The sequence below is a fragment of the Aspergillus aculeatus genome (assembly GCF_001890905.1).
Source record: "Aspergillus aculeatus ATCC 16872 unplaced genomic scaffold ASPACscaffold_6, whole genome shotgun sequence".
Classification (NCBI taxonomy): Eukaryota; Fungi; Ascomycota; class Eurotiomycetes; order Eurotiales; family Aspergillaceae; genus Aspergillus; species Aspergillus aculeatus.
Window position 1 is genome coordinate 884,949 of NW_017962981.1, and position 22,655 is coordinate 907,603.

At 52.2% G+C, this 22,655-nt stretch overlaps 7 protein-coding genes across 7 annotated transcripts; 4 read left to right on the forward strand and 3 right to left on the reverse strand.

Moving 5' to 3' along the window:
* Window positions 1–6,516: 6,516 nt before the first annotated feature.
* ASPACDRAFT_77756 (chloride channel protein) lies at window positions 6,517–9,749 on the forward strand. Its single transcript, XM_020205035.1, has 7 exons — window positions 6,517–6,762; window positions 6,819–7,339; window positions 7,401–7,504; window positions 7,557–7,709; window positions 7,760–7,874; window positions 7,921–8,012; window positions 8,063–9,749. The coding sequence occupies exons 1-7, from the start codon at window positions 6,611–6,613 to the stop codon at window positions 9,533–9,535; spliced, it is 2,610 nt and encodes an 869-aa protein (XP_020057213.1). The 5' UTR covers window positions 6,517–6,610; the 3' UTR covers window positions 9,536–9,749.
* Window positions 9,750–9,935: 186 nt separating this feature from the next.
* ASPACDRAFT_117427 (CTD kinase subunit gamma) lies at window positions 9,936–11,224 on the forward strand. The gene is made up of 2 exons (XM_020196058.1): window positions 9,936–10,286; window positions 10,371–11,224. The coding sequence occupies exons 1-2, from the start codon at window positions 10,131–10,133 to the stop codon at window positions 10,953–10,955; spliced, it is 741 nt and encodes a 246-aa protein (XP_020057214.1). The 5' UTR covers window positions 9,936–10,130; the 3' UTR covers window positions 10,956–11,224.
* Window positions 11,225–11,711: 487 nt separating this feature from the next.
* ASPACDRAFT_77758 (uncharacterized protein) lies at window positions 11,712–12,791 on the forward strand. The gene is made up of 2 exons (XM_020205036.1): window positions 11,712–12,176; window positions 12,240–12,791. Exons 1-2 carry the CDS (start codon window positions 12,025–12,027, stop codon window positions 12,736–12,738), a joined length of 651 nt encoding a protein of 216 aa, XP_020057215.1. The 5' UTR covers window positions 11,712–12,024; the 3' UTR covers window positions 12,739–12,791.
* Window positions 12,792–13,295: 504 nt separating this feature from the next.
* ASPACDRAFT_117429 (YagE family protein) lies at window positions 13,296–15,591 on the forward strand. The gene is made up of 2 exons (XM_020196059.1): window positions 13,296–15,008; window positions 15,070–15,591. Exons 1-2 carry the CDS (start codon window positions 13,481–13,483, stop codon window positions 15,144–15,146), a joined length of 1,605 nt encoding a protein of 534 aa, XP_020057216.1. The 5' UTR covers window positions 13,296–13,480; the 3' UTR covers window positions 15,147–15,591.
* Window positions 15,592–16,508: 917 nt separating this feature from the next.
* Window positions 16,509–17,518, reverse strand: ASPACDRAFT_42379 (uncharacterized protein; the record flags this gene model as incomplete). Its single annotated transcript, XM_020201093.1, has 2 exons — window positions 16,509–16,952; window positions 17,090–17,518. The coding sequence occupies 2 exons, from the start codon at window positions 17,516–17,518 to the stop codon at window positions 16,509–16,511; spliced, it is 873 nt and encodes a 290-aa protein (XP_020057217.1).
* Window positions 17,519–18,192: 674 nt separating this feature from the next.
* ASPACDRAFT_77759 (putative mitochondrial phosphate transporter Pic2) lies at window positions 18,193–19,418 on the reverse strand (the record flags this gene model as incomplete). Its single annotated transcript, XM_020205037.1, has 4 exons — window positions 18,193–18,244; window positions 18,297–18,420; window positions 18,508–19,158; window positions 19,322–19,418. 4 exons carry the CDS (start codon window positions 19,416–19,418, stop codon window positions 18,193–18,195), a joined length of 924 nt encoding a protein of 307 aa, XP_020057218.1.
* Window positions 19,419–20,092: 674 nt separating this feature from the next.
* Window positions 20,093–22,199, reverse strand: ASPACDRAFT_1887611 (putative C6 transcription factor). Its single transcript, XM_020198464.1, has 3 exons — window positions 21,945–22,199; window positions 21,147–21,827; window positions 20,093–21,055 (listed from the first exon to the last, which is right to left on the reverse strand). Exons 1-3 carry the CDS (start codon window positions 22,002–22,004, stop codon window positions 20,258–20,260), a joined length of 1,539 nt encoding a protein of 512 aa, XP_020057219.1. The 5' UTR covers window positions 22,005–22,199; the 3' UTR covers window positions 20,093–20,257.
* Between the last annotated feature and the right edge of the window lie 456 nt (window positions 22,200–22,655).

Genomic DNA, 22,655 nt, shown 5'->3' on the forward strand with positions numbered 1-22,655 from the left:
ACGAGACTTCCCTCTTGTAATCAATTTGTTCAAACCCACCGACAAGATCCATGGTGTCTGTATCAGCGCTCAGTGCCAATTCAACCAAGCTGGCTCCGTTCAGCGCGGCGAGCTTCCTGATGAGGGTTGTCTTGCCACAACCTGATGATCCCACCAAAATGCTCGGCCAGGATTGCTCGACACACAGCATTAGTGATTCCAGGACCGACAAGTCCCCTGGGAGAATCTGCATTTGGGGATCCGAGGTCTGCTGTAAGACTGAATCACGCCGCATGAAGCCAAGTCCAACCTGCATGTAGCCTGGTGTCAGATTATGGTAATAGCTTTTCGGGGCCGTAAGAGAATCTCCGAAGACCTTCCCGAACAACTGAGACACCACGCTACGGTCTTCCTCACTTCTGAACCGCTGAGAGATAATAATGTCCAGGAAATGGACGGCAGGTACTTGCAGGTTCCCTCGATCGGCCAACTGAAGCCACCTCTGGATGTCTCGCAAGTTGACCTCCCAGGGGCCACCCAACGCGCCTAGTCTTCGTTCTTGAATAGCTTTGTTAAGCAGGGAGACGAACTCGACGAGCTTGTCAGTCTGGGTGGCGGGACTTCCAGGGAATAGCTTGGCACAGATTCGCCTCAAATCAGTGTCGGTGAAACTATCGGCATATACCACAGTAAATCTGTTGACAAAGGACGCGGGAAGACCTTTCCGACCACCACCCTGATGATGCGGGTTCTGCGCAGCGAAGAGGACAAAGTCGGGGTGTCTCTTGAATGTTTGATCGAGTTCAGCTACATACACCATCTGACGATGGTCCAAGCAAGCATTCAATCCTTCAAGAACGGATTGAGAAGCCAGATTCATCTCATCGAGAAGAACCCAGTCACCACGTTGCATTGCTTGCAGGAATGGTGCATCACGCCAAGCGAACTGCCCAACATCGCCTCCTTCCACTGGGACATCAGAACCAAAAAGGTCCGTCAGATCCGTTTGCTCAGAAAGATTGATTCGAGTGAGTGGCTTTCCGAGAGCTTTAGCAAGCGCAGTCACTAGCGTCGTCTTTCCAACACCCGGGCTGCCCTCCAGAAGGATAGGCTTTGGAAGCTGCAATCCTCGGGCAATTCTCACTGAGTTGCCGATGGTAGTGGGAGCATCCATAATGAATTCGGGGTCAGGTCTTCCTTGTTCATTGATGGGAAGATCGAAAGGTCCAACACGAAGGGAGGTGCCATCCGTGTCAATAGTTGACTTTTGCAAGTAAATGTTGGAGGCATCAACATCGAAAAGCTCTTGCAGCTTGTCTAGACACAACCGACGATTGCCTTCAAGGTCATTCAAAGCTGTCGCGAGGATTGCTGCAGGATTAGCGCCCAAGGTGTCGACAAACACCATTGCGGCACCCTGCACCACCGCGAACATGGGATCAGAGCTCTGACACCTGTTGACGAACTCGACCCAGCCAAGGAGATCACGGATGGAAAGCGAAGATGTCGTGGAGTTTTGAAATGTCGTTTTGAACCACTTGGCGAACTGCAGCATCGCCTTAGGCACATGCACCGATTCTAGCTGAAGCTTCATCCGAAGAATCGGCAGAATGTCCTCGTCTTCAGAAAGCTGGGGAGCCCATATTTCCGTCATACGGTTGCGAAGAGCGGCAGAAAGCTCGCGCTTTCCATAGTCACCTCCAGGATTCATGGTAGACAGAAACTGGAAGCCCTCGTTAGCAACTACCATGGAGTCAATCGGGCCCTTTTCGGCAAGAAGAATGGAGCGATGAGGCTCCAGAACACTGTTTAACCTCTCCAAAACGGAATCGTCGGCGAGTGAAATCTCATCGAGAAGGAAGAACTGGCCCGTTTTCATAGCCGTGATCAAACTTCCATCAGACCATTCAAACAAGGCGTTCAACCGAGCGAAGTTCTTTTCGACTCGAAGTCTCAAGTCAGGGTCCAGCGCTTGCAGTTGCTCTGCGCTGAGAGCACCATAAGCAGGTTTCAGATCATCGACAGACGCTGACTGATCATCCTGCGAGAAAATAGTTCGTAGGTCGCTGAGTAGCTGGCTTTCGATTGATGCCCTATTCCTGACGGGTCTTTGAGCACCAATAAGATCACCCGTTTCCAAATTCACATGTGCGTTGATAATATACAGTTGTTTTCTGCAAATCTCGGCAACTGCTTGGCATAGCTGAGTCTTACCACATCCAGTCTCACCTACAAGCAGAATAGGCTCGTTGTTCTCAAGAGCGGTGGAGACAAGAACGAACAGTCGGCGCATCGCCTTGGTCCACACAATTCCTGGAGCTAGCTGTGCAAGATTAGGAGCACGCTTCTCCATCTCCGAGGCGCCATAGATGACATCCTCGTCAATCCGGACTCTCATGACTTCCTCGATCACGCTCTTGACTGCAGCCCTCTCTTGAGGATTGCGCACTCGCTCTGCCAGCAGCATGAAACCATTGATCGCCAATTGATCGCGATCATCAGCACGACGAAGCGCCCATCTAAAAAGATCTCGCAAGGTTGCAAAACTGTTTTTCTGTTCGAATAGTCGATTGGCCTGGCGCAATAAGGAGAGTTTGCGGTAAACCGACACTATCCGAGTACAGAACGAAGGAGCAATCTGCGAGCGCTCCTTCAAGATATATTCCAGTTCGCTTTCAGGGATGTCGTCGAAATGAAGCTCCAAGAATCTGTTCCGGAAGGCACGAGACAACACCTTTCGGCCACCGTAGAGACCGGCGGGATTCTGTGTGGCGAACAACATGAAGTTGGGATGCGGACGCACCACTTCTTGAGTTTCTGGGATGAAGAGCTCACGGTTATCATCCAACAGACGATTCAATGCTTCGAGAACGTCAGAAGGTGCCAGGTTCAATTCATCAAGAACTATCCAGTAACCGTTTCTCAGAGCCTCTACCAAAACACCTTCTTGGTAGCGGAGGGTGCCATCGTCGCTGGAGACGTAAGTTCCCAAATACTCTTGAAGATCAGTATGCTCGTGATTGTTGATGCGTACGAACTGGTTCCCGGAGACCTTGGCAAGGAACTCAATCATACTAGTCTTACCAGCAGACGTCGGACCCTGCAGCAAAACGGGGAAGCGGCGCGTGGAGCTTGCTCGGACCAAATTCTTCAGGTTCTTCTCGATGAATGGTGTGATGATATAGTGCGGTTGTTCTTCGGGTTGCAGATGACCCCGACGCATCCAATAATGCTTGAATTGCACGTAGTCATTTCCGTCGTTTGGTGGTTTGGGTGTCTGGCCCAGGAGTGCTCTGGAATTCTTGACGTTGCTGAAGATGTGCTTCTCGAGCAAAGGTGCTAACAAACGCTCCGACTCTTGACTGAGAACGGTAAGGAAACTCATAGAGAATCCCTCGTAGATTGCTCGACGCAGGCCGTAGATATGTGCATGATCGGCTACGTAGACAAGCGCTCTGACGAGTGTTCTGATGCTGAAGTGTGGACGCTGTCCAGCACCATCAGTGAGCTTGTTCTCCGTATTAAGCTTCTTAGCTTCCATGTAGAGCTGTCCAAGATCCGGGACTGCCCTCGCATCAGTCAACGCCAAATCGCCAAGGTACTTCTGAATCAGAGAGAGCAGGTCGTCCAGATCGCTATCAGGTGATTGCACATAGAATTCCGTGAACCTTGATCGCAGACCAGGGGGTAGGTCCTTTTTGCCTGCATCAGTCGCCGGATTCATGGCACCAAAGATACGGAAATCAGGGTGACCAAAGACGCGCTCCACATCACCCGCTTCGGAGAGCAAGACGGATGGTGAACCTTCGCTACCATGGTGGAGAAGACTGGCGATGTTCTCGAGAGTATCTGGTGAAGCAAGGTTGACCTCATCAAGAAGAACCCACTCCCCGTTACGCAGCGCTCGGACAATCTTTCCTTGAACGAAGGCAAAGGCAAACTTTGCATCTCCTTGAGATACCTGCGACTCGAAATCATTGAGCTGCGCTGCGAATCTGTCCCATCTCTGCCGCAAGAGTTGATATTTAGGTGAATCCAACTTTCTCTTCTTCGCGGGTTGTTCCTCGGCACCTTGAGAGCCCTGATCTGACTTGAATACTCCATCAGCCAATCGGACTGCTTCATGCCAAAGGTGTACTAGGCGAGCCCAGTTCCCTGCAGTGACACTCTTGGCGACGGAATGAAGGAACTTTTGGTTCTTTTTTGCCGAGAATGTCAATTCAAAGAGAGAGACAAACTCATCATGCATCGGTACGGCCATTGTGCGAATGTTGACTGGCTTGAAGCCACCAAGCAAATCAGTGCTTTCACTCTGCTGGGACAAGTTGACCACTGTGAGCTTCTGTCGCATCAGCGTAGCAAGCTGTTGAATGACAGTGGTTTTGCCAATACCCGTCTCTCCAACTAGAAGGACAGGCTCGGCCATCTGCACAGAAGCGGCAACTTGCTCCATCAATCCCAAAGCAGCTCTCGTTGACGCAAAGCGAGACGAGGAGGTAGCAGCTTTCGAAAGGGATCCGGCCGGGACTTTTATCTTGCGACATGTTTCTCTTCCAAGCGTGAGGCTATTGCCTTGGTCAGAATAAGTAGGCGTTCTCTCGTGCATACAGAAGCGTGCCCGCTGCGGTGAAATTTGCAGGGCTTCAGCAACAACCAAGGAAAGGGAATCCGCCAGGGTCTTTTCGGGGATATATTTCAAGAACACATCCACGACGTCAAGGAATATTTCATCCTCGGCACCCTCTGGCGTCGCTTCGTAGCCGGTCTTCGCCCCCAAGCGCTGAAGCCGCCTGTGCATTCGGCTACAGAGCTTGATCAGATCACGAAGACCAGGAGTTCGTCCCTGAGAACTCTTGATAGCCAGGCTTCCGTGGAAAGAGGCACAAAGTCTCTGGTAGACGTCCATGATAGTGGCGACCCGAGATTCTAGAAGAGGATATTTCTGCGTGATGACTTCTCGAATTTCGTCGATCGCGAGAGAGTCGATCTGCACACGTTGCCACAACCTGCTTCCTAGGATGTTGGTGCTCGGGGCAATTTCTTCACCTGCAATGTTGTATGAAGACTTCATGGTCGCAATGATCTTGAAGCCTTCTGCGCATTTGATTCTTTCCTTCCTGCTAGCTATGGTCAACTCTCCCCGCTCGATGATAGGAAGAATAAGGCCAATGACTTCGGAAGGCGCGCGATCTAAATCTTCGATCAGGATCCAACGGCCTTCCCTTGCCGCCTTGGTCAAAACACCGGGTTGCCAGGCGAAAGAGCCTGTAGCTGGTGAGGTCGAATACATTCCCAAAAGACTCTTTGCATCGGTCTGTTCATTCAAGTGTAGCGTGACCATCGTCTCCGCCTGGCCCATGGTTGCGGCGACATCGTTGATCAATGTCGTTTTCCCCGAGTTTGGTAAACCAACCAGCAACATAGGCCTAGCGGATATTAGTGCTGTCGCGATTTTCCGCAGGTTTTCAACGGCGGTCGGCGTTTTCACAATCGAGGACGGTTGAGAAGAAGTATTATTTTGTCGTGGGACCAACACTCCGCAGATTTCGGCGGTTCTAGAAGTGAAATATTCTCGAAGTTTCTCAATCTGTGAAAGAGTATCGGGAGTAGACCGGTTCGACCTCGCGAGCTGAACCTGCTTCTCCAATGTGTTCCACCGACGTTCTTCCCACAAGCCAAGACACCGGTAGTCGATTGTTGTCCCCTCCCATTCGCCCTCGACGATATCGTCTGCAAAATGAGTTTTGGTTAATTCCTCCAGAGCAGCATCCGCTGCTCGCATGTATAGGGCGAAGCATCGTATGGAGAGGTATCTAACGGATCGGTCGCGGTGTTGGAATAGCGATTGAAGCTGAGAGGGCGATACAGCCTTTGAGAAGACTTCAGGGTCGTAGGAAAGAAGCCTGAAGATCGCTAACAAGAGGCTCCGGATGGTGGCATCGTTTATTTGTGAAAGGGTTTGCTCATCACACGCAGCCAAAGCTGATAGAGGTCCAGCCCGAGCAATGGCATATTGGCTTGCAAAAGGTCGGAGGTTTGGCGCGAACGGTAGTACTCGAGAGAATGCGGAAAGGATATCGATTTGATCTAGCTGAGAGTCGGATAAGAGCCACCGCGCTGCCAAGTCCACAAAGATCGGTTCGTACAGGCAAAAGAAGCCTTCTGTACATCCGGGCCTCAATGCGCCAACCGCAAGCGCATTCAGGTATTGGGTCCCAGAAGCTGTGTGAATGAGTTCCGCAATCTCATTCGGAAGCTTCGCAAATAGGCGGGACTCGTCAAGAGTCCCCTCGTAGGCAGGTCTAGCGTCCATGCTGAGCCCTACCGCCAAAGGAACTCTGGTTATGGGATTCAATTAGGGAGGAGGAGGATATAAACTTCGTCGGATTGCAGCACTTTTTTTTTCTCGCGATCATTTTCTGCCGCGGGATTTCCGCCTTGGCCCCACTCTGACGACTCTCACCGCCCTCGCCCCAGCCACGGAGGTGAGATCAGAAGTCCGACAATAGAAACACTTATCGGGAACTAATCGGAGCACGGATATCGCAGGGGAAATCGCCAACCTTACAGCATGGCTCGTTGCAATGCGAACTGAGATCGCAGCTACAATCTTTCTACTTTATGCATCGCAATGTCTTTACCACATGCTGGGTCAGTTATAGAGGCTCAGGCATCTCCTTCGCAATCGTATAGCGATGATCCAAGCCCTCAGAGCGAACCGCCGAATAGCGACACCTACCTACAGAGCTCCCGTGCTTCTTTAAGCGGAGGCTTACGCGAACCGTAAGTCCTGGGAACTATCTGCTCCGCTCCTTTGAGCTAATATCATGACCATGTAGAATATCCTTCAAACGAAAACAGAAACAGCGATCCAGGTTCAGCCTCTCGCGCCTTTTTCCTGGCGAATCGACAGGAGACACGGGCTTCGGCTCTCCGAATCGCGACAGACAGCTTCCGAACGGCCACTCACTATCGTCGCGCGACGTTTCGAACAGCAACGGAAATGTGAATCACAAGGATTCCGGCTTTCTGGATTGGTATGTGGAGGGACCAGGTAGACGGGTAGGATATGACGACCTTACGGCGATCGATTGGATTTTTGAATACACAAAAGAGCGACAAAGAAAACGACTACTCTACGCAAATGGACAGGGAATTGTTGGATATACGCGCAAAATACTAGATGCAAGCAATGTTTGGATTGTGTTGATCGCGACGGGAATTCTGGTTGGCATCATCGCCGCCTGCATCGATGTCTCAAGTGACTGGCTAGCCGATCTCAAAACTGGCTATTGTAGGAACGGGGCAGGAGGAGGTAGGTTCTATTTGAATCGGAGCTTCTGCTGCTGGGGGCATGATGGTGAGTCGGTTCTATTCGGTAGACGCTCAGACCAATGATACTAACGTGGCTTGCTGGCTAGACATTAATAATTGTTTGGATTGGACGCCTTGGAGAAAGGCCCTAGGGGTTACTTCACGTGGTGGCGGCTATGCCGTTGAATATGTTTTTTATATTCTCTTCTCTGTACTGACCCTTGTTGCTAGACGTTGCGGTGAGATGCTAACGCAATTCACAGATGTTCTTCGCCGTCTGCGCATGTGTCCTAGTCAGGACATACGCCATATATGCTAAGCACAGTGGTATCCCCGAGATCAAGACCGTTCTTGGCGGTTTTGTCATTAGACACTTCATGGGGCCTTGGACTCTTGCTATCAAATCTTTAGGCTTGGTAGGTATATGTTGAACCTATGATCTAGAACCCTTGCTGATTTAGAGCAGTGCTTGGCTGTCGCATCTGGTATGTGGCTTGGCAAAGAGGGACCTCTTGTCCATGTCGCGTGTTGCTGTGCGAGTTTGATAATGAAGCCATTTCATAGTCTCAATCGCAACGAAGGTACTTACATCATAAGACCATTAGTCAATATATGCTAATCGTGTAGCGAGGAAACGAGAGGTCCTTTCTGCTGCCGCCGCGGCCGGTATTTCTGTGGCCTTCGGAGCGCCCATCGGAGGTGTTCTATTTAGCTTGGAGGTGGGTTAACAATTCTCTGGTGAGGAGCCGGGCTAACTTTGACTGGATAGCAACTAAGCTATTACTTTCCCGACAAGACTATGTGGCAGAGCTTCGTATGTGCCATGGTTGCCTCTGTGACCTTGCATGCGCTCGACCCATTCCGCACCGGCAATATAGTTCTCTACCAGGTCAAGTACACGCATGGGTGGCACCGCTTCGAAATTATCCCATTCGTCATACTTGGTATCGTCGGAGGTCTTTATGGAGCCTTTTTCATCCGACTGAACATGAAGGTTGCCAATTGGCGGCGTTCCCTAAGTGTCCCCCGACCAATTCTGGAGGTATCAGCTGTAGCTCTTCTGAGCTCATTGATCAACTTTCCAAATCTTTTCATGAAAGCTCAGAACTCGGAGCTCGTGCATTCTCTATTTGCGGAATGTAGCACCGGGACTGAAGATCCGTTCGGCTTCTGTAAGGTCGGTGCGGTATCGGCTAGTACGGTTGCTCTTCTGCTGGGAGCTGCCATTCTTGGCTTTTTCCTCGCATCGATTACCTTTGGGTTGGACATCCCTGCTGGCATAATCCTTCCCTCAATTGCCATTGGCGCTCTCTATGGCCGGGCTCTCGGCATCGTCTTTCGGATGTGGCAGCAAGCTTTCCCTAAATTCTTCCTGTTTGGCAGTTGCGAGCCGGATGTACAATGCGTGACTCCAGGGATATATGCTATCATTGGAGCAGCTTCAGCCCTTGGCGGCGCCACCAGAATGACCGTGTCGATTGTGGTCATCATGTTCGAACTCACAGGTGCTCTAACCTACGTCATTCCCATCATGATTGCAGTCATGCTGTCCAAATGGTGTGGTGATATCTTCGGGAAGCGTGGTATCTACGAGTCGTGGATCCAACTCAAGGAATATCCGTTCCTTGATCATCGCGATGACACCGCTCCACCCGATGTGTCTGCGCAAAAAGTAATGACGTCCATTGATGACCTGACAGTCATCACTGCCGTTGGGCATACGATCGACACCCTCCGCAATCTTCTCCTGACCACGTCCTACCGTGGATATCCGGTTGTTACAGACATGTCGAATCCTGTTCTTCTGGGCTACATCTCACGCAACGAGCTTTCCTACGCGCTGAAGTACGCAGCGTCACCTTCCGATACTGAATTATCCAGCACGGCGCAGGTGTTCTTTACGCACCAACCATTTGCAGACCCAAGCGAGACCCTGGATCTGAGGCCATGGATGGACCAAACGCCGATCACGCTCAACAGCAACACCACCTTTCTCATTGTTCTACGAATGTTCCAACGACTCGGTCTGCGGTACGTTCTATTTGCCGACAGGGGTGTCCTGCAGGGCCTGCTCACCAAGAAGGATGTTTGGTCGATAGTCAGCGGGTCAAGCTCCCACAAGGACGAAACCCTACTTGAGCGAACCTTCACTCAGCCAAGTGCCGCGGAGGAAGTTGGCTTACTGGGTGATGATGACGGCACAAGTCTTGCCAGCTCCATTGAGCGACGGCAATCTCTGTAAAATGATGCAGGAAAACACCGGGCGCAATGATCTACATGATATGTGACTTCGCTTTATGGAGGGAGCTGGGCTTAAGTATCTATCTATCTTTTGAATACTTCTCTGCACATGTTGCTGTAATCTTAGACTTTTTCATGATTGGTGTGGTCCTCTGCCTCTCCTGCGGCTTGAGGCATTCACTGACTCCAGTGAACATGCTTTACCTCTAAGGCTCAAAACTTTATACCCCAGATGCACTATATCTCTCAATACTACTAAGTACTTGGTTTATTCGGAAATTTCTGTATCTTCACAGCCAGATCGATCCTCCAGTCACTTGTCAGCCACCTGTTAAACTCCAGAAACGGGTGATATATATAGTTCAGTAGGACCCAAAAGCGGTGTGAATAAGGGCAGCAATGACGGGGCGGTGGCAAGCGGCAGATGTCGAACATCGTCACCACGCGCGTCTTCATTTAATCTGGCAGCCAAGCTTGAATTTACATGCTCCATACACGAGCCAGCCCGAGCAACAAACTCCCTTTCTTCCATCTTCAATTCCCATAACCACCACCCCGGCCAGAGGTATCTGGGCCTCCACCCATCCGCAACCATGATGGTCGATCCCTTTGAAGTGCGGATGCGCTTCACGGCGCAGCTGCAACACCTGAATGCCTCGGTCACCTCCTCCCAGAAAGCCGCGCACTATGCGCTCAAGTATCGCGACATGGATGAGGATCTTCACTCGTGCATTCTCGAACAATTAGAGCGAGTACGTCAGCCCTTGCCCCCCGCGCCTCACTCTTCCCTCTGCTCTGTCTGCACACAAATCCTGACTCTTTTCGCAAATATCTAGAACAACATGAACAACCGAGCAAACATCATGTACTTCGTCGAGCATTTCTGCGAGATGGCCACGCGGGAAGATCACGCGCCCTACGTCCGCATGATCCAGCGCGACATCATCCGGATTGTCGACGCCGTCGCGCCGCCCGACGGCTCCGGGGCCGCGAACGTCAAGCACGTCCGCCGCGTCTTGAACGGGCTGCAGACCAAGGAGATCCTCCCCGCGGCGACGGTGGCGGAGATCGATGCCTTCCTAAAGGAGCGCGAGACGCACCCGGCCCATTTGGATCTGGAGGGGGAGGAGGAAGAAGGCGCCAAGGGTGGAGATGCGGCAGGGGCGGCAGGGGCGGCGCGGGCCAAGGGTGCGACGCCGCGGGGCTCGCGCGGGAGGGTGGACAAGCGGCAGATCGAGCAGCGCATTGAGGAGGACCGCGAGCGCAACAAGCGGCTGCGGGAGAGTATGTGGACGGTCAGCGGGGATGATGGCGACGAGCATGGCCGGTTCTGGGATGAGGCGAGTGAGATCGGCGAGGATGACTTTCTGGCTGCGAAGGAGGAGCTGTTGGAGCGGAAGCAGATGGTGGGTGCTCGGTGAAGATTTGCCCAGCTGCGTTGTCTTGTGGTTCACATTGCGAGAGTGGCTTGTTTGGGTTCTCATGGTCTGAGGGAGTTTGGAGGGGAGTTTCTGATGCACATACTACTGATACTATACACATACACAGCATGGTTTGGCGTTCTCGATGGTGTGCTTGTCCTGTGGAATTGTCTTACGAGTTTCACAGCTCATGCATTGCAAGGTTTACAGTTGTCCAGGATACCCGAAAAGTGGATACTATATCAGCTTCAATTGAATTTGACATATCGAAACAACTGTAAACTATTTTAATCCATGTGTAGTTCCTGTTGTAATTAACCTTGCTTATACTCGTTGATATACTCGCCCGTACAGTATACAAGAAGCGGGGACCCACATTTACGTTCTCGATCCACCTCTCGCCGCCGGATAAACCAATTCGCCGCTACAATTTTCGAATGCTTCTTTTTACGCTCCGGAAAAGAGGGTTTGCGCAACACGCAATAACATTTCTCCATGCAAAACAACTGGGAGAGCAGATCCGGGGGAATTTTTTTTTCTTTATCTCAACCTTTAAATGTTTGCGCAGTTTATGACCGCAGCAAAGGGGCTATTCAATCGATCGACGGACTCCAACGGAAAAAGCACACTTCCCAAAAATTTCGCCTCGGACAGCGTTACTAGCGCCGCCGTTATTACGCCGAAGAAGATGGTCACAGCCACTAGACGGCGGAAATTCACCGCCGAGCAGTCCGCGGAGCCTGAAGTTGGGGCAAGCTCGATTGAAAAAACGACGATCAACGGAAAGCGCAAATCCGAGCCAAACACCACCTCTTCCAAGACGCAGAAAAACAGCAAACGGCGAAAGCGGGGCAGCAGCAGTCTAGAGGACGTGCAAGAATCAGAGGACGACAAGATGGCTACCACGACGACGACGACGACGACGACTACTAGCAATAAGAAGGCGAAAATGGTGGAGGAAGATAGTGATAGTGAGGTTCAGGAGGGGACGCCAGTTGCTGCTGCTGCTCCCCCGGCCGCCAAAAAGAAGCATTTCCGATTCGATAGCGAAGAGCCGGAAGTGCCTGAGATGGAGGAGGAAATTGTGGAGACGCCGCAGGGCGTGGATGCGGATGAGGAGGAGGATAGCAGTGATGACGAGGCTCCTGAGGCTGTTGATAACTCCGCGCAACTGTCCAAGATTCGGATGGAGGCGAAGAGACAGGAGAGGGCTAAGCAAATGTTTGTATTCTTCTTTCATGTGTTTTGATGGCACTTGAAACTCATTACTAACTATGGGCACAGAGAGGAGCAATTGAAACGAGACAAGAGAAAACAACTCGACGATCTGCGCAAGCTCCAGGCGAAGTCGGCCAACAAGAAACGAGAGGCCGAGGATCAGCTATCAGAAAGCACCGAGACCCTTCAGGGTACCACGACAGAAAGTGCCCGGAGGTCTGCGCTCCCCGCTCTCCTCCCGGACGATATCCTGAATGCCGCCCCCGACGCTCGCCCACCGACTCCTCCCGCCGAAGAAATGGAGATTGTGCGGCCCAAGCCAACCAAGATGAGGTTCCTGGACAAGAAGGAGAAGGCCCCGAAGGATTTGCAGATGGGCGACGTCACGATCCGTGTGTTGGATGGAGATGTATCACGGAAGAAGTCGAAGACTGCACTTCCCCCCAAGTCCTCGAAGAGCAGCCAGAACGCGAGACAAGCCTGGTTGGGTGCAGCTCGCAGTACGGCCAAGGTCAACGGGATGAGAAGAACGGCTGGCGGTTCCTCGGGGTTTGTGCGCAAATAGCAGGTCTTTGGCGCGCTTAACTCCGTCTCGTAGTAGGGATTTTTAATGAAATCAAAAGTATATCCTGTATCTATTTCCTGTCTACATGTTGGCTTGAGCTCGGGTCTCCAGCGATGACTTTCGGGCGCTTTATGTTTCTTCGCATAGTCCATATTGAGTCGAGGCTTTCGGATCTTCATGCAAGACAGAGTCCACGGAGGGTTTCTAGTTCTCTAACTCAGAATGATACCACATGAGAAATGCTCGATCATCCACGATATGCGCAGTCCCGATCTGCAGGTCAAGCTCGACGAAGCTGCTGGAACCCCACCTCGTAATGTATGCTTTCTTTTTTCTCGCTTCAATGCAGAGTATAATTGCTTTTAACAAGACGCGAACATATGACCGTTGACTGCAGACCTCCACTTACTAGTCTTTCTACTCAAAGAATCGGCAGGACTGCGTGGGCGACGCGAGGTGTCGAAGGGGAAGAAATGGCAGTGTTGGGCGGGCGCACGTGCGGAGCAGGAGGAAGGAAAGGCAAAGAAAGGGAAGGAGGACGAAGCTTGCCCGGTGGACTTGGAGCTACTCTCCCTCTTGGATCTGCCATCCCCATCCCGTCCTCAGACTTCATTTTCGCTTTTCTTTCCCTTTACCACGGCCTCCCCACCATCCTCGGTGACGTGCCTGCCCCCCGATTGTTACTCAATTCAACCGAATCTGCTCTGTGCAGCATTCTGAATTTCCCTCTCGATTACCCACCATGGTTTCCATCACAGAGTCTTCCCCCCTCCTCCCCCAACATCAGCCGCCTTCCTCCACCAATACGTCACCACGAGGAAACCGAGCCTCTCGAACGGTGACATTCAACCCATTGGCCACTGTCAGCACATATCACGATACTACCGCCTCAGATCCGAGCTTCAGACCGCTTCATTCTGGTTCTTACCCTGCATCCAATTCCCAGAGCGCTGGCCCACCGCGACCGACCGGCTTGTCCGCCTTAAATAGCAAGCTCCGCCGCCGCAATAGCCATGGAGCACCTTACAGCACCGCCGGTGCCCCGTTCGCGACAGCCCCCAAGGTCGGACCGCAGCGAACGACAAAGAACGCACAGAAGCTTAAATTACTGCCCGATCCCGTGACCGAAGAAGAACTCGCCGACGGCGACTTTCCATCCGATGTCTACTCGCAGATCGCCCGCATCAAAGAACCGACCGCCCGTAGTCACGCTGCAAGTCTGGGAAAGGCGGATCGAGAGCGACTGCCCCGCGTCACAGCCTACTGCACGGCCAATTCGTATCGTCTGGAGGGGGTGGTGCGGTTTCTCAAGTCCCGCGCAAAGACCCGCGGAGCCAACCCGAAGCTCTACGATGAGTGCGTGTACTCGCCATATGACTACGACTATGAAGCAAAGCAGCGAGGCACATGGAATCTTCCCAGCAACGGGTTGCATTCGCCGCAATCCCAACCCCCGATACGTCCTGCTGGAGAACGCCGGTACTCGGATAGTGTTGTGGAAGTGCAAGACAACACCAACACCCGACGGGAAGATCTCATCGACCTGAGAGATTCGGAATCGCACCAACAACAAGATGACCATGAAAGCGCCGTGGTCGATTCCACCACATCGGCATCCCAAATCGAAGCTGCCCCTGACTTCGACACCAAAGTCCACACCCCGGAGGTGTTCCTCTTCGACTACGGCACCGTGGTAATTTGGGGCATGTCGCCCGCGCACGAGTCACGATTTTTATCCGATATCTCCAAATTCGCAACCTCCATTCTGAGTCCCGAAGACACGCAGGTCGAGAACTTCAACTTCTATTATGCGCGCGAATACCAAGCCCGGATCTACAATGATTTCATCTCCCTCCGTGACCCGCGGAATTACATGATCAAGCTCGCCATCTCCCATGCTCTCGCTCAGTCCGTCAAGACATCCCTGTTCGAAGATCTCGTCTCCGAGACGATCTCCAACACCGCACCACTCCCGGCCCAGATCGCCCAGACCGGCAGCGTGAATCTCACTCGGCGCCAGATCAACATGCAGGTCGGAGAGCTCTTCATCCTGCGAATCAACATCCACCTTCAAGGCTCCGTCCTCGACAGTCCGGAACTGATGTGGGCAGAGCCCCAACTGGAGCCTGTGTACCAGGCCGTGCGGAGTTACCTTGAGATGGACCAGCGAGTGAGTCTCTTGACGGAGCGGTTAGACGTCATTGCGGATCTGCTTGCCGTTCTAAAGGATCAATTAACTCACCGCCATGGTGAGTATCTCGAATGGATCGGTACGTCTCCCTCTCTTGGTTCTGCGGTTGTATACCTCTCTAACTCAATCCCTTTTTCCAGTTATCGTTCTCATCGCCGCCGAAATCCTCGTCGCGGCCATTAATATTCTAGTCGACCTCTACGCCGGCGTGGAATAAAGCGTGTCTTCTGTTTTTTTAATCTTCCTCCGGCGTCAGGAACAGGGCTTCCTTTTTCTTCTGAGAGATCTTCATTGTTTCAATAACCAAGATTTTCCTGATTGCTTATTGCTTCGCTCTCATCTCATTGGAATCCCAAGGGACTTCATGATCTGCATTTTTTTACTGTTCCAGGCGGACTTTTTCTTTGTGGGTGTGTCTTGCTTCAGGCGCTACAGGGGTTTCGCGAAGAGGGGGGATACGATGGGGGGGACATGTGTTGTAATCTTGATTTCTTTGAGGTTGTTCGACCTTACAACGGGGAGGGGAGTCAGTCAAAGTTTCTTGCATCAGATCGGAAATTATGTTTTCCATGCATAGCCCGGGGCCTTAACTAGCGTTCCTTGCTTTAGTTGTGTTCTGTGTCTATTGTGTGCGTTGCGAAAATCAAAGTGAATTGATTGACCCTTGTTGTTCAGTAAAATGTTGGTGAGTCGGGATGGTGACTGTACCCTGTACTGTATTTTGTTCTTGTGGGGGTGGGGATGGGTTCACTACTAATGGTGATGTTGTGCTCAGCTCCCTGCACCTCAGTAATGAGTGCCTTCCAAGTTTGGTAGATATAGTAGCTAGCCTGCTGGAGGGTGGAAGCCTCTCGCCCGTGGGCATGGCTGATTTAGGGCACCTGGACCTAGTTCCAGCAAAGCCAAAGCCCGCCAGCAGCCCGAGTTCCATACGTACTCCTCTGTCAACCTTATATTTGTAAAACAAAGTAATCACTTGAACTGCTGTCAGTCTACACTCGAATCCAATCCGAGACAAGATGGTTACTTCATGTGCAGGTGGTGGATCATCCACCCAGTCTCTAATAATTATGGCACACGTCCAGCAAACGCTGTGACAAGAGAAGTATGCACCCCCAATAGAGCAAGAAAGAGGATAATCTATCAGGCAAGAAGCGGGTAAGGTAAGTAGGTAGATAGGTAAGATAGGTAAGATAGGTAAGAGGTTTAAAAAGCCGACACAGAAGGTAAAACAACCCAGCACGAAAAAAAAAAAGCTCCAGTTTCCCCCAATTCCAAAATCACATGGTTTCGTGCAAGTTTAACACCCACAAAGCAAATAAAAACAGTTTTCAGGTCACCAGTCGGTCAGAAGAGAAGAAGATATAAGGCATGGACGATGGTCTTTTGAACTTTGTTTTGTGAATTGTCTCCCGCTCCGTAGCCCTTGTTTATACAATTAGAGGAAAGGGGAGGAGTGTGGAGATGGAGATACTCGAGACCCGTCAAAAAAATAAGGAAACTTGTAAAGATGAATTTGAATTGGAAAGGAGGAAGAAGAAGAAGAAGAAGAAGAAGGAGAATATAGGATAGCTTGTCCCTAGCTCTCCTCCTTCGGTTCCTTGACATCCAAATCCATCGGCGTTGAGGAGGGTTCCACTGATGCGTCACCAGCCTCGTTCTCGTTCTCTTCTCCCTCGGCTGCGGCGTCGTCATCATCATCATCCGCCGCGGCAGCAGCAGCAGCAGCATTAGAAGCTCGACGGGTTCTCGAGCCGGATTCCGGATTCTGACTCGTGCCGCGCTCATCGGATTCTGTGTGCTGACCGGCCCCAAGCCGAAATGTGGAGCTCAGATCGTCCTGGGACGGGGCGGGGGCCAGCCGGGGCAGGTTGCCGTTGTTGTCGGTGTTGTTGTCGCCGTTGTCGGCAGCATTGTTACTGGCAGCTCCGGCGGCGGCGGTGCTGCCTTCATCGTCGGCGCCGACGCCGTCGGGGAGGTTGGATTTTCGGGATCGTTTGACGCGGAGAGGTCGTTCTTGGGGCTATTCAAAGCGGATTTAGTCAATTGTCTTTTTGGTGAACACACTGACCCAACACGGAGTCTTCATTCCACGGGAGCCCGTCAGAGTGAAGCCACCGCCCCAGGAAAAAAACAGAAAAAAAGAAGGATAAAACTCACAGTAGGAGGCTGCTCATCTGAACTCCCCTCTGTCTCATCATCCAGATACGCGCCGCCGCCGCCGCCAGCGGCCCCATTCTTGCCCTCCGACGATGCACCCAGCCCATTCAACGCCGAGGCGTTGCTCATCAGCGCGACGGCGCGGGCCCGGAGTTCCGGGTTGGCGGCGGCCCCTGCCTGCGAGGACGCCTCCTCGGTCATGCCGGTGACCTTGGCCAGGCGCTCGAGCAAGATGCACGACTCCAGGCGCATCTTCTGGATGTACTGCCAGCCGCGCCTGTTGCGGACGCGCATCTGTTCGTTCTCTTCCTCGATCTCGTTGAGGCGCTTCTTCAGGGCAAGGCATTTGCGCTTGTAGGCGTTCTCGACGCTGGGAGGGTTGGTGGTAGCCGCTGAGGGGCGGATTGTGGTGGATGTTGTGTCTTCCATGATGGTCGGGGGGGGGGGGGGGGAGGGATGAGAGAGGTTGATTGCGGGTGGTTGTCTGGACGGAGATGCTTCTGTAGGCTGTACGGGACAGTGGATGTCGGAGACCGGATCGCTGATAAAATCTGGCGATTGTGAAATTGGATGATAAAGCTGCTGGAGACGGTGTCGCTTTAGTCGGAGGTAATAGTCAAGAAGACTGACAAAAGTCTGGTCAAGGGGCTCCGGAAGCCGCTGAATGTGTTCCTGGCAATGCGAATCCGATGGCTTCGATCTCTCTGCCCTGATGGCGCGAACAATTAACGTGTGTTGCTGATGATGGTGGGCCAATGAAGTGAGAAGTTGATTTTTGCTGTACCACACAAAGCAGATCCGAGCGAGAAATTCCACGGAAAAGAAGATGGAAGAGAGCTGGCAATGGACGAGGTTGAGAGCTGAGGACGAAGCGAAAGGAAGAGGAAGTTGAGATCGCCGCGGTAATTCTGCCGGCCGACAGTCCAGAGCGGTCAGCGTTGACTATCTACGGACTACTATTTCACCTGTACATTCATTCATTCCTATCGCAGAACCACTCCTTTGTCAAACGATATCCCATTATCCACCGAACTCCTAACTATGGTGAAATTACATACAAACAAATCAACTCTATTCATCAGAATACTTTACGACCAACTCCATTAATGTCCACCAGTCGTCGGCAACCCACAGAACACCTTGAATGAATCATAACTGCATCCAGCGTCAGCCATTGAGCTCCGGAAACAACAAAGGAGATACTCACATCAGCCACTGGAATCCAGTCAGCGTACCGAGCATGACAATTCTGACCGGCAAGCCATTCCACAAGCCGGAGAATCCGATGTTGCTATAGATGCGCGACACGGCCGTCATCGCACCCTCACCAGCTGTAGAATTATACCACGTTAGCCCTGAGAATTAACGACCCACAGCCAAGGCCCATAGTCTCAGAGATGGGGCAAAATAGAGCTTACCTTTCCGATCCGCATTCAGCTTACTGACCATCACATCCGCGGGATGACTGACGATCGCGCAGAAGATGCCCGCTATGTACCCGCCCAGGAAACTGACCCCGGTCTGCTGCAACCCGGAGCACTGCTCCTTGGGCTTGCCGATCGTCTTGTAGAGCATGCTGACGGTCTCCTCGAAGGTGGCGAACTTGGTCATCGTGTAGGGGATCTGTCGCGCCCACAGCGGATACAGGCCCTTGTACAGGCCGGCCATACCCTCCTTGGCGGTGATCCTGCCCCAGCCCTCGCGCAGGCTGTGCGCGAACGGCGGCAGGGTGGTCTGCATGCGCACCTTGATCGCCTCCATCGGGCACAGCATCATGTCCGCGAAGAACTCGGCCGAGGCGCTTGCGCCCAGGTAGACGACAGTGCGGTTGGTGTTGGGGAAGAGCCGGTCGCCGTACAGGTACTTGAAGTACTCGTAGAAGCCGTACTTGCCGGCGCCCTGCAGCGAGTAGCCCAGGAAGGTCGGCGTCCAGCCGAAGAAGACCCCGCGCACGCCTTCCTTGGCCATGATCGAGCGCCACGCCGAGAGGTTGGAGGTGTAGATCTTCGGGTCGACCTGGCGGCGACATTTGACCAGGTCGAGCGGAGTCACTGCGGTGTGGGTTGGGCCTGTAGTAGTAATTGTGTCAAGATGTGTTCTCCTCAAGAATGCCCTTGGAGAGGCGACTCGGATACGGGTTTGATTGGGTTGGAATTACTCACCACAAGCTACAGAGCAGGCGAACAAGTTAGCTTCCTTGCGAGGATCAAGCTGAGGATGAGGGAAACCTACCGATAATGCCACCCAGCGTACAGCTAGCGAAATATTTGGCCGAATTGGGCTCAATCCTCCCAAAGGGAAGTTTGCGGTCTTGCGTAGCCATTGACATGATTGTGTGCGGTTTATGAGATAGGTAGGAGGGTGGGTGTTTTGAAGGAGCAGCGTGAGTGAGTGTGAAACGTTTGTTCTATCTACAAAAGCACCAAACCAACTCCAGAGAGGGGGAGAGGAAAGAGAAACAAGCAGCAATCGAAGAAGGGTATCAAATTTAGAGAACGATTCCCTCAGTTGAAAGGAGGAGCAGCCGGCTTATAAGCTCATGCGGGCCAGAACTAGCTCCTAAAGATAGATACCTGGACTGTGGAGGGTAACATGTCGTCAGTGCAGCCAGCAGCCAGCGGCCATGAAGTCAGTCAGTCGAATCAGGCACACTGCACTGGCTGCTGTAACCAGATCGGCTAAACCGGCATGGCGACGGCTTATCCTGTGCGCTGGAACCATCCGAGCAGCCGAATGATAGTTAGTTGTTAGTCCCTGAATTGGTATCGAATTGACTTGCCAGATCGAGCATGAAGGTCTTATTCCATAGCCCATTCTTCTTCTGCTCTTCGTTCGTTGTTCACAAACTGCCGTGAGTGGTTGCGGGATCCTATGGTCATGACGTCAGTCAGTACAGTTGAGATAACAAAGTTATCCGTGGCTTGCCGGAAGGGGAACATTCCCCTTGTCTACTACGTGCATACTGTGTATAGTATCTATCCACTCAGTCTGAGAAGTTGTATGCTGAAGATATAATTGGATATAATCATTGATACACTTTGTTCTTTAAGAGGAGTTGATACATCATAAGCTATTTGTACATCAAGCAGCCACTCTTGCAATAGAAGTATATAAACTTCATCCTGCATACTCTAGTAAATCCAATTGGAAGGATTGACCATCAATCCTTTACGAATACTCCAGAGCAAGGCGCGGCCCACTACTCGGCGCAAAAGATCCAAACATCAAAGGCATCATGCCTTGACCCCCCTCACCAGCAAGCACAAGGGCCAACTTGATGCCGACCTCGGAACCCTTTTCCGCCAGCGCTCGCCGGATCTGCTGGGCCTGGGCTGGCGTCGCATGTCCGCATGTCAAGATATACCACAGAGGCCACATCATATGGTAGACGTTGAAGGCCCGAATCTGCGATTCCCCCTGCGAAGCCACTGGGTTGCCCAGCTGATCGATCGCCCCGAACGAGAACGGGACCGCACGGCACGTATCGCCGATTAAGCTTCGGATCAACCGTGATCCCTCGGCTTCCTGTCGGACGGCTTCTCGCTGGATACCGCTCGAAGGCACAAGCGAGGTCAATGTCTGAAGGAATTCGAGTATCGTCGCCTGCAGCAATATGCGAAGGGCATGATAGTAGGACCAGATCGACGCCGAGAATCGCTCTTGGTAGGTCAAGACATCGTCGCCGGTATGCGACCGGCAAGCGTGAGGGAGCCAGCTGGTCGGCAGGCTTCGACTCCACTCTGCTAATTCGGAGTCCAGGGCCCTATAAATCTCTATCCTGGAGGCAAGAGTGGTGATGACTCCAGGGTCGGTGGTGTCTGAAGCCAGGGGGTTCTCGAGGGACATTGGATCAAGCTCGTTCACCACCATTATCAGCCGTTGTAACGGATCGGCAGGATCAAGACGCATGACAAGATCATGAGTACTGAAGCGTGGCTTCTGCCGCAGAAGTATAGCTTCAATGCGCTGCAAATCGTACAGTGGTCAGCATGGCCCCCGAAGGCTGGAAACCACTGATTGTAAGTGTAGATGTAGTACAGGGTTTATGTAAACCTACCGTGTGAACATATGCAAATTTAAACATATCTAGCCCCTGCTCGTTGAGAAGACTCTCGCCCCTCAGCTTCATAAGGGCTTCAAAGCCCACAGTGTGGGAGCTCGCAAGCCCATTCCGCTCGCCTGAGATATCTTCAAAGAGTGCGAGAATGACCACGGCTGCAAAGGTATCGTCCTTCACCCGTTCGACCGGCGAGTCCAACGCCTGACGCAGTCCCTGCACCGCCAGAGCAACCCGGTGTCTCGCTTGTGCGACCAGCGAGGGCGCCTTGACCTGGTTACCCAAGGTGAGCAAGGCTGTAGCATCAACCGCGAGACGCAGACACGAAGACGCTGGCTCCACGGCGCCTGGCCCCCGACGACAGCCCGCATACAACCTCGGGATAAATCCCAGGTGACTGCCACCTTCAGGCTTGTCACAAGCAGTATATTGGTCAAAGAAAAAGCACACCGCCCGTTCCTCCCATGGGGACTCAGGATTCTGATATATGGACAGAGAAGACATGCGTTGGGTACCATCGGGAACTCTCTCTCGAACAGCATGGGCGGGACAAGGCTCGTTGCCCTTCCTGCTTCCTTTGACCTGGCCCGTCTCGATCTTGAAGATCGTGTCTGGTCGGTACCCCGGGCATGACTCTCCGTAGACAGCGCAGTTGCGGCATCCAGGATGTGCCTCGTCACACTAGGAGCTGCTTAGCTACAATCGCATCCAACCAGGTAGTGAATAAGACAAGCCACCAGATAGCTTATACCACCAATACGAGTGGACATCGGGTGGATTTGCTGGCTGTCGTCCTACCTTTATCTTCCGTTTGCGACACAGGTAGCAACCTGTACTAGGTTTGCCCCCGTATACCATATTCGACTAGTTGTGAGGGGCAGGGCCCATGTGAACTGTAGGGCACAACTGGCAGGCTTCATACGTCGATGGTGCATGGAATTGGAAGGATTGAGGATCGTCCAGCCATGCAGCCCGCAGTTTCGGCCAGATTCATAGCCTATACTTGTTGCGCAGACAAAAGAAGTGTGACTAGCGCCGATGATTATGATGTTGTGGAGGGGTCGCAGCCTTCTGCTCAAAGGATCCCTGCCTCTAACTAGAGTGAGTCAGGTGACCCCATCAACTTTGACAAATGAATCAAGTACTGTACTCTCTCAACTGAGACAAAACCTCAAGCATTACACTTAGGATGGATCCACAACACTGGCACATAGGATAAAATCTTTTGTAGATCTGAATGCATCTTCCCAAGACAGGTATCGTCTAACCCTCGTATGAAAACTAACACACAAAGCACATATAGAAAACATGGAACACCGCTGGGGTTATTCCTCTCTGATACTCCAGCAGCACAAGAAAAACCCCAACTGCCATTTAATTAACTCCACACCACGTTTCCAGCGGGCTTGAAGAAGAGAAAAATCACAATTCAAACAAAATGTCCTACCCAACACCCAAAATGCATATATGGAAGAAGAACCAAGCACAATCGGGCCTGTTCCGAAATCA